This window comes from Belonocnema kinseyi, chromosome 1 (assembly GCF_010883055.1).
Source record: "Belonocnema kinseyi isolate 2016_QV_RU_SX_M_011 chromosome 1, B_treatae_v1, whole genome shotgun sequence".
Classification (NCBI taxonomy): Eukaryota; Metazoa; Arthropoda; class Insecta; order Hymenoptera; family Cynipidae; genus Belonocnema; species Belonocnema kinseyi.
In genome coordinates, this window is record NC_046657.1 from 179,467,364 (window position 1) to 179,476,129 (window position 8,766).

Here is an 8,766-nt window from a genome sequence, read left to right on the forward strand (position 1 = left end):
TTGGTGTTGTCATTGTTGTTCCCACGAGAAGCTAGGGAAAGGGGTTCGTTCATCCTTGTAGAGCCCCGCATGCAAGGATAAGGCTGCGTACTCTAAGAGGTCGCCCGGTATCCCAGAGTCACCGTTCTAGACATCTCACTCAGGTGCCATTCAACTTTCGGCACGGTTTTCACACCTCCGCTTGGGGGTTAATTCCTTCGGGACCACGCCTGGACAATTGTCCGCGACTGCCTATTTATTTTTGAAACCATATTCAGCAGAAACCCTTGGTACGGGGACCCTCTATCCGCAACCCGAGGACGCGTTCGGTGGCTTTGTCATAAGCCCTTCAATTTGATTCTAGAGGAATCAAAAACGAACCGAAAAAGCCAAAAAGGTTTGAATGATTTAGCAGCAAAAGAATAAAAATAAATGTAGGCGGCGAGAACCGAGGCTGCGGCCTCTGCGATCAAACCAAACCCTTCACCGTTGAGCTACTCGGCAACCTGGGAGACAATGTTTTCAAGACCATAAGCTGCCCTTATTTTCATTAGAGTTTCTTTTTCAAAATTCGCTCAATATTGGTTCCTAGGAATTTCAAAACTTTACTTTGAGGTTATGACCTTTCTTCACAAAAAGTATGCATCGAAACAAAGACAACACATTTAAATTTTCCCTTGTAAGTGCACAAATCTTTGAGAAAACAGTTAGGTTTTCGCCTTGAAAATATGACAAACTCGGTTTTGGACCAATATGAAAAAATCTTGAGAATTGAAAATGAAGTATCTCACGTATCTGGAATTCTAATTGACATGAGGGTAATATCTGACGTAAGAGTACAATATGTAATGTCCAATAGTTGTGTAATCTAAAATTCTCATAGTCTGAAAAGGCAGGTGATCGCTCAGAAATGTTATCAATTAGCGGGGCAAATTATTCGAAATCTTGGTCCACCCCTGTTAAACGGTATGATAATAAACGTGTTTTTCTATTTGCTTACATGCGTAAACTCTTATCCATCCCTTCTGCTTCTACGAAATATGTTGACGAGATGTTGCGGTCGACAGATATTACAAACGTGTCTATTTGTGCCCTTAAAAATATGGATAGGCCAGTTAATGTCTGGGATGATTGGCTTGTGCATTTACTAGTCCACAAATTAGATCCATCTACTCGTGAAACGTGCGAAACTTCATTAAAAGATAGTGAGGATTTTCCAACTATTAAAGAATGAATGACGTTTTTAGATAATCTTCTCAGAGCTTTGGAAGATTCTAAAAGCAATGATCTTCCCTTCGTTTCAACATTCTCAAAATCTTCTTCTCAAAGCTCTACGACGCAGAAAAAATCTTTCGCTTTATGAACTTAGCTGTTTTTAATAATCATGAGAAGAAATCTGATAAACAATTATCTCCGATCTCTGCCTGCCAAAGATCACATTTTATTACATTATTGTCTTCGTTTCAAAAAATGAATTTGCGTCAACGTCTCGAGCAGGTCTAAAACCTAGGACTTTGCTTTAACCATCTTAGATCTAACTATTCTACTCAGGATTGTTCGTCAGACAAGAAGTGCTTTGTCTGTGTTGCGAAGCATCACACCTTTTTGCATGACAACTTCCCCATCTAACCCGCTTGAAACTCAGTAATTGTTTCTTCCCGCGATAAGTAATTTTCTTTGAATATCACGGTAGCGTTTCTAGCGAGCCTGCTCAAATCCATCAGTTTACTCAAACTTCAACTGCTCATGTCAAAATGAAGTCTCACAATGGTGCTTCCATAACAGTAAAAGGGTTCATTGATTTTTGTGGATTTTTAAGTTGGATTGGGACTCTTCTCTGACATTATAACTGCAATTAGAGTGAGCCTCCTTTTTAAAGACTTAGCTCTTGTTACTGGAGAAAGTCAAAATTCCTTGACAAATAATGTCCAATCTTGGCACCAACACGGCTCTTCAGAATTTCTGAAAGAGCATACTAAGCTACAGTGTACATGCTGCTTTCAAACGATTTGTTTCTCGTCAAAGTACATGTACTAGGCTCTACAATGAAAACGGCACTAGCTTTATAGGTGCAGATCGGAAGTTGCGAGCGCTGTTCCGAGGATCTCACAAATTATGCCGAAAGTTGGTGACTACTTAGCTAACGACGAGGATACCTGTTCCTTTATCCAGTCGTATGCTCCTCACTTTAAAGGCATCTGGGAGGCAGGGATTAAGTCAACTAAGCATTATCTACGTCGTGTTATTGGAGACAGGCCATATTTCTGCCACCCCTGAATCTTCGTTAATAGACTATAAAGATAATTCTCTTTCCAGGTGGTCGTTGCTTACAAGGATGCTTGAGAAATTTTGTTACCAGTAGTCAAGAGAGTGCCTCCAACACTTACAGCAGCGAAAGAAATAGTTGGTGGAAACTAACCAAGTTCAAGTTGGAGACCTTTCATTTCCGAATAAGGACCTGCTGCCACCCACAAAATGGAACTGCCCACATTGAGAACCTATATTCTGGAAGGGATGGACTTACCTTCAAAAAATTTGTTAGTATTTATAATTCTAAAAAAAATGCTGCACCAAACACGTGTGTGAATTCTTTCCCTTTTTGTAATATTCCTGATAGCTAAGCCTAACTCACGGGGGGGGGGGGGGGGCAGGATTTCATTAATTATTTCAAAGTTTGCCGACGCAGACCACTCTCGCCTAACTTGGTACTTCTCCAGATCCTCCATCTATCGAGTAGAAATAGTAGCTTGGTATTAGGAAGTTTATGCTCAAAATGTATTCTATTTGGCACTATAATTTCGCTGTCACAATTCTTACATTTTCGGATCCAAAAATTTAGTAAAAAAGATACAATTTTGCATGAGTTAAACTGAACCAAAAAAGACACATTTCTAACAAAGTATTGGAATAAAGAGCCAAAAAGATTAATTTTCTACCCAAAAGGACGAATTTTTAACAAAATAAATAAATCTTTCACAAAAACATTAACTTTTTTAACCGAAATTATGAATTTTTTACAAAAATTCTACATTTGTACCAAGTAGTTAATATTTCAAATAAAGCGTCTATTTTTTAACCATATATTTGAACTTTTTACAAAAATAGTTTAATTTTCAATGGAAACATGAATTTTTAACAAAGTAGTTGCTTTGTTTTTCCAAAGAGGATGGTATCAATTAAAATAAAAAATTGTAACAAGAAAAAATGGAATTTTAAACCCCGAAGTAAGATTTTGTAACAAAAGGGTTCATTTTCAACATAATTCTTTGATTTTTAATGAAAGATGACGAATTATTTACAAACTAGTTCAATTTTTAAATCTTAGAGGTAAATTCCTCAACGAAGCCTGTGACACATGATATAGCAATGCAAACCAATTTTAATTTGAATTAAAAAATAATGTATTAATTAAGCAAATAATGACATACTAACGAAAAAGATGTTAATTTAAATCAGACAGTTAAATGCAATACGAAATACGAATATCTAACGAAAAAGTTAAAGTTTATAGCAAATAAATACGAATTTTTAACATCCCAGACCCTATCTACAGAGGACCAAGAACTACTAAGATAAAAATCCCAGATACTCTTAACAGAGAACCGAAATGTAGAATGAAAGTCCCGGACCCTCTTGACAGAGGACCGAGAGTACTAAATGAAAAAAATGAAAAAAAGAATTCCAGATCCTCTCTACAGAGGACCGAGAATTGGGAAGAAGAGAAAAGTAATAAAAGACATAAGGTAGAGGTAAACAGAAGTAGTAGAAAGAGCAAGAAGAAGTAAAGAAAGAAGGCCAATAAATAATATAGGAAAATTCCCAGATCCTCTAGACAGAGGACCGAGCGTTTTAAATGGAAAGAATGCTCCCAGATCCTCTCTGCAGAGGACCGAAAAATGAGAGTATGAGAATATAATAAAAGAAATAAGATAGAAGCAAACAGAAGGAGTAAAAAGACCAAAAAGAAGTAAAGAAAAAAGTTTAATGAATAAAAGGGGAAATTCCCAGATCGTCTAGAGAGAGAACTAAGAGCAAGAAGAACAGCGAACTTTCAGAAGCTGGAAGAGCAGAAAAAGATATAGTTTTAGGCTTCTGAAAAAAATTATTCCTAATTCGACGTTAGGATTGTGCAAAATTATCAACTCGGGGTTTTAGAAGGATAAGTCGTAGTTTATTATTCGGGCTTCACCCACCGACAATTTATGTCCTCGACGCACGACAAGAAATTCGGTAAGTGTTCGCTAGTCGGAACGTCACCTTTACTGGGTGGTGACTGGTTAGTTAGGAGCTGTTGTTTTAAGAAGCGTAACAGAATATAATTTCAGAAAAATTTAATTGTGTAACAAGATGAACATTTTTATACGGTTTTTGGGTCGCTGAATCCGAATCCTGGGTTGGTTTCGAAAAATCTGAGAACGAATCATTTTACCCCTCTGCGCCGACAGGGCCTACCATTTCCAGGAATTAGATACTTAGCTAGGACCCAAGAGTGGACATCCACTCAGGATTAAAATTTTACAACCGCAAAAACTTGTAATTTTTTATCAAATATTTTTTAAATAAGAAACTCGGAACCTGTCCGTCGCAACAACTACAAGCTGTAGTTGTTGAGACCACTACAATATTGAAATCGTCATATTCTGGAAGTATCTAGTAAACCGATGAAGATAGGATAAAATTCACAACATTTTTAGATTCCCCGTACGTTGAACATTATTATTAAAGATAAATAAACTTATTAATACATAAAAGGTAAACACCATGAACATGCATAATATAAACATTCCAGAAATTTTTAATTGGATTAGTGGTGACCCTCAAAGGCCATCAGAGACATAAATTTTTGTCATCAAGTTTAAAATATTCGTCTTAGGTCATCAAAAATAGTCTGGTTCCGTTTTACCAACTAGAAGTATAAAAATAAATTGAAATTATCTTAAATTAGTCTTCATACCAGAGAAAATCAAGACCAAATATTTCACCCGGGAAATTAAGGAAAGACTGGAGGACAGAAAGCCATTTAGAGCTGGTTTGTGTTGGGCCCTTATATAAAATAGAGATGTTTAGCTGCTTCTTCCAAGAGCTCAGTTCGTGATCGACAACATTAAAATGTACCAAAAAGATCGCAGTGGATTCTCTCAGACATTTCGCTAGGAGAGCCGTAACGCAGCGGAGTGATAAAGTGCCTGGACTCCACAACGATATTAGAATCTTACAGAAAGTACTGTATCTCTAAGCTGTAAATATGAAATAGAGAAAAATGAGATCAGATTTAGTCCACACATATTTCTGTAAAAAGTTCTTTTAAGTAGTCTTCCTTCTATTAAAATGGATCAGAATCTGTTAATATTAAACTTAAAAAATAATTAACAAGGCCTGGAAGAAATCTATATCGAATATATTCTTCAATAGTGTTATTGGAATAAAATATGTAAAATATATAGCGTTGACTAAACATAATCTAGATGATAAGCGAAAGTATAAAGACGCGCCATACAGAAATACCATAACCTTGAAAAAATTACCTGTTTCAATATTTCACTTCGTTGGTGTATAGCTTCTTTATATTTTCTATCTTTCTCTTTCTCGTCACGCCTCTGAACATCATTATGAATAGCAGTAATTTTATTAAACTGTTCTTGACCTCTCTTTATCTCTAATGCCTGCATTATGTGTTTCTCTTTAATTTGTTCTTCACGAGAAATTCTTAAAATTGTTTCATTTTTTGCTGCCCGTAGAGCTTCTTCCTTCTGTTTTCGTCGCCACTCTCTCTCAATGTCTTCCTGAATTCTTGCAGCATTTACTTCGTCTGTTTGGACCTACAAAGTTATTAAACAATAACACAGTCCGACAAATTTTAAAGCCAGAGACCTGAACTAACATTTCTTAAGGATTTTGATGCGCTGAATCCGAATCTGAGATTAAAATTGCTCGTGCATGTTAAGTTTTTAAGATATCCTAACAAAAGCTAATATGGAATTTGAAAGTACTAATCTTCTCCTTTTAAACCTACTTGGATTTATTAGGATATCTTTATTTTCCAAAATATTGTAATTTGAAATTTTTTATTTTCGCGTTTTAACCCATTAACGCTGAGGTGTTCTGATTTAAACAACGCATTCTCTATTGCTGATGATACGATATTTTTTCTTAAAAATATTATCTCAGGGGTTTTCGAGAGTGCCCTTTCTATTGCCGGTGTCAGTTTGTTGTTATATCCCCTAGAAGATCTAATATGGCGGCCACAATTTAGGGCTTTAAAAAAGAACAAATGATCCCGCACAGAATACCAACAAAAAAGCGTGCAGTCGTTTGGAACCAAACTTTGCACATTGATAAAACAAAAGAAGACGGCCTGCACGGAATGCTACTGCGCACTCTTTGCGCATTATAATGTTCACATTCGCTGTATGTGCGCGCCGTTCAACGGCGCAGTCAATCTTCGATCCCTAGCTGGCTTACTGAGCTGGCGATGCTAAGTTAATACTAAGAAAGTTAATACGTTTTGTCACGTTTGTGGAAAGTATGAAACGGAGAAATACCGTCGATCAATTAATGATTCGATAAAAACGTCATACTTCAACTGTTATAGGACTTCAATGAAAAATTTGGATAAACTGTGGGTATTAACCTCAATTTTTCATGCTTATAGATTAAATTTTTCAAATTGGGAAGATGAAAGTACCAAGACGCAGACTGTTATTCAACCACCTGTTTGGCGTGAGCCCAACAAGCAGGATACTGATTGTTACTTTTGCTTATGCAAAACAGGAGGTTTTTCTAAAATGTATTTGGAGAAGATCGTTTACCCTGATGTAAAAAGTGTTACAACGGCCAATATTGGTATTAGAAATCACTCTGAAAACAAATGTTACCGAGCAACTCACGAATCAATGGATACTGACGATCCTAATGCAACTGAAGATTCTTCTTGGAAAGAATCAGATGATGAAAGTCCTAAATTTTTTTACCAAGACGGATTAGTCGATTTTATACGTGACCTTGATCTTCCAAAAGATAAAGCTGAGCTTTGCGCTTCAAGACTCAAAGAGAGGAAAATATTGTTACCTGGCACTCGAGTAACTGTTTACAGAAATAGAAAAGGAAAGTTTATCAAGTACTTTTCAGTGGACAGTGGGATTGTGTATTGTAATGATATCGAAGGACTCATTAATTTATATAAAATAAACTTATATACGCCACAGGATTTGCGCTTTTCCATAGATTCGTCTACAGAAAGTCTGAAAGCAGTACTATTACATAATGGAAATAAGTACGCTGCAATTCCAGTAGGTCACTCAACTACACCGAGAGAATCTTATGATACTTTCCAATTACTCCTGATAAAAATAAAATACAATGTCCATAATTGGCTTATTTGTGGTGACTTCAAAATGATAAATATTAAAATAGGTCTGCAATCAGGAAACATTGAAAACCCTTGTTTGCTTTGCTTTTGGGAGAGTCGTGCAAGGGTGAACATTGGATAACAGAGAAATGGCCAGACAGATTAGCATGGACAGTTGGTCAGTATAATGTTGTTTATGAAAGTCTTGTTGACAGAAGAAAATCTTATTGCCACCACTCCATATAAAACTAGGGTTAATGAAGCAGTTTGTGAAAGCCGTAAACACCGAAGGAGAATGTTTCAATAATATCAGATCTACATTTCCGCATTTAAGTGATGCCAAAGTTAAGGAAGGTATTTTTGTTGGGCCTGATATAAAAAAACTTATCAAAGATGATGACTTTATCAAAATAATGACATCTATTGAAAAGGATACATGGTTGAGTTTCAAAGATGTTGTACAGAAATTTTTAGGGAACAATCGAGATCCAAAGTTTAGCACTATTGTATTGCGCGAACGTTACCATAAGAAAATAAGCAATTAGTTTTACCTTTATCAGACATACAATCGTAAGTCTTGCCTTAAATGGCTGTGCAATTTTAAGTCTTGCCTTGACTGGCTGGACGATTCAAAGTCTTGCCTTGACCGACTGGGCGATTGAAAGTCTTGCCTTGACTGGCTGGATGATACAAAGTCTTGCCTTTACTGGATGGGCAATTCAAAGTCTTTCCTTGATTGGCTGGGCAATCTAAAGTCTTTCCTTGATTGTCTGGTCAATCTAAAGTCTTGCCTTAATTTGCTGGAAAACATTAAGTACTTTCTTTGCATAGCTGGATAATCCCAAGTCTTTCCTTAACTGAATGGGCAATTGTAAGTCTTTCCTTGATTGGCTGGGAATCTAAAGTTTTGCCTCAATTGACTGGAAAATATTAAGTACATCCTTGCTTAGCTGGATAATCCCAAGTCTTACCTTAACTGGCTGAGCAAACGTAAGTCTTGCCTTGCCTGGCTGAACAATTCAAAGTCTTCTCTTGACTGGCTGGACGATAAAATGTCTTGCCTTTATTGGCTGGGAAATCAAAAGGCTTGCCATAATTGTCTGGGCAATCTAAAGTCTTGCCTTGATTGGCTGGAAAATATTAAGTACTTTCTTGCTTAGCTGGACAATTCCAAGTTCAGCCTTAAGTGGCTGGAAAATATTGAGTCTTGCCTTAGTAAGCTGGAAAATCCTAATTAAATTTACAATATCAAATGAACCATAATAGTAAATTTTTTTTTTAAATCCATAAAAACAGTTACGGATTAAAAAAAAAAATTTACTATTATGGTTCATTGCACATTGATAAAACAATAAAAAATATGGAACCCATGTCTTTTCATTTCTACGGAAGCCGTTTCCTAGGGATAGAAACCACCCCTAACAAGCCACAAGCATGCT

General features: G+C 36.3%; 1 protein-coding gene across 1 annotated transcript in view; it reads right to left on the reverse strand.

The window, feature by feature from the left end:
• LOC117171222 (cilia- and flagella-associated protein 45-like) overlaps nt 1-8,766 on the reverse strand; it is a 90,317-nt gene that overhangs the window by 18,323 nt on the left and 63,228 nt on the right. The window contains exon 5 of the mRNA XM_033358326.1: nt 5,505-5,798. Within this exon, the coding sequence (XP_033214217.1) occupies nt 5,505-5,798 (294 nt within the window). The remainder of the gene's footprint in view (nt 1-5,504; nt 5,799-8,766) is intronic.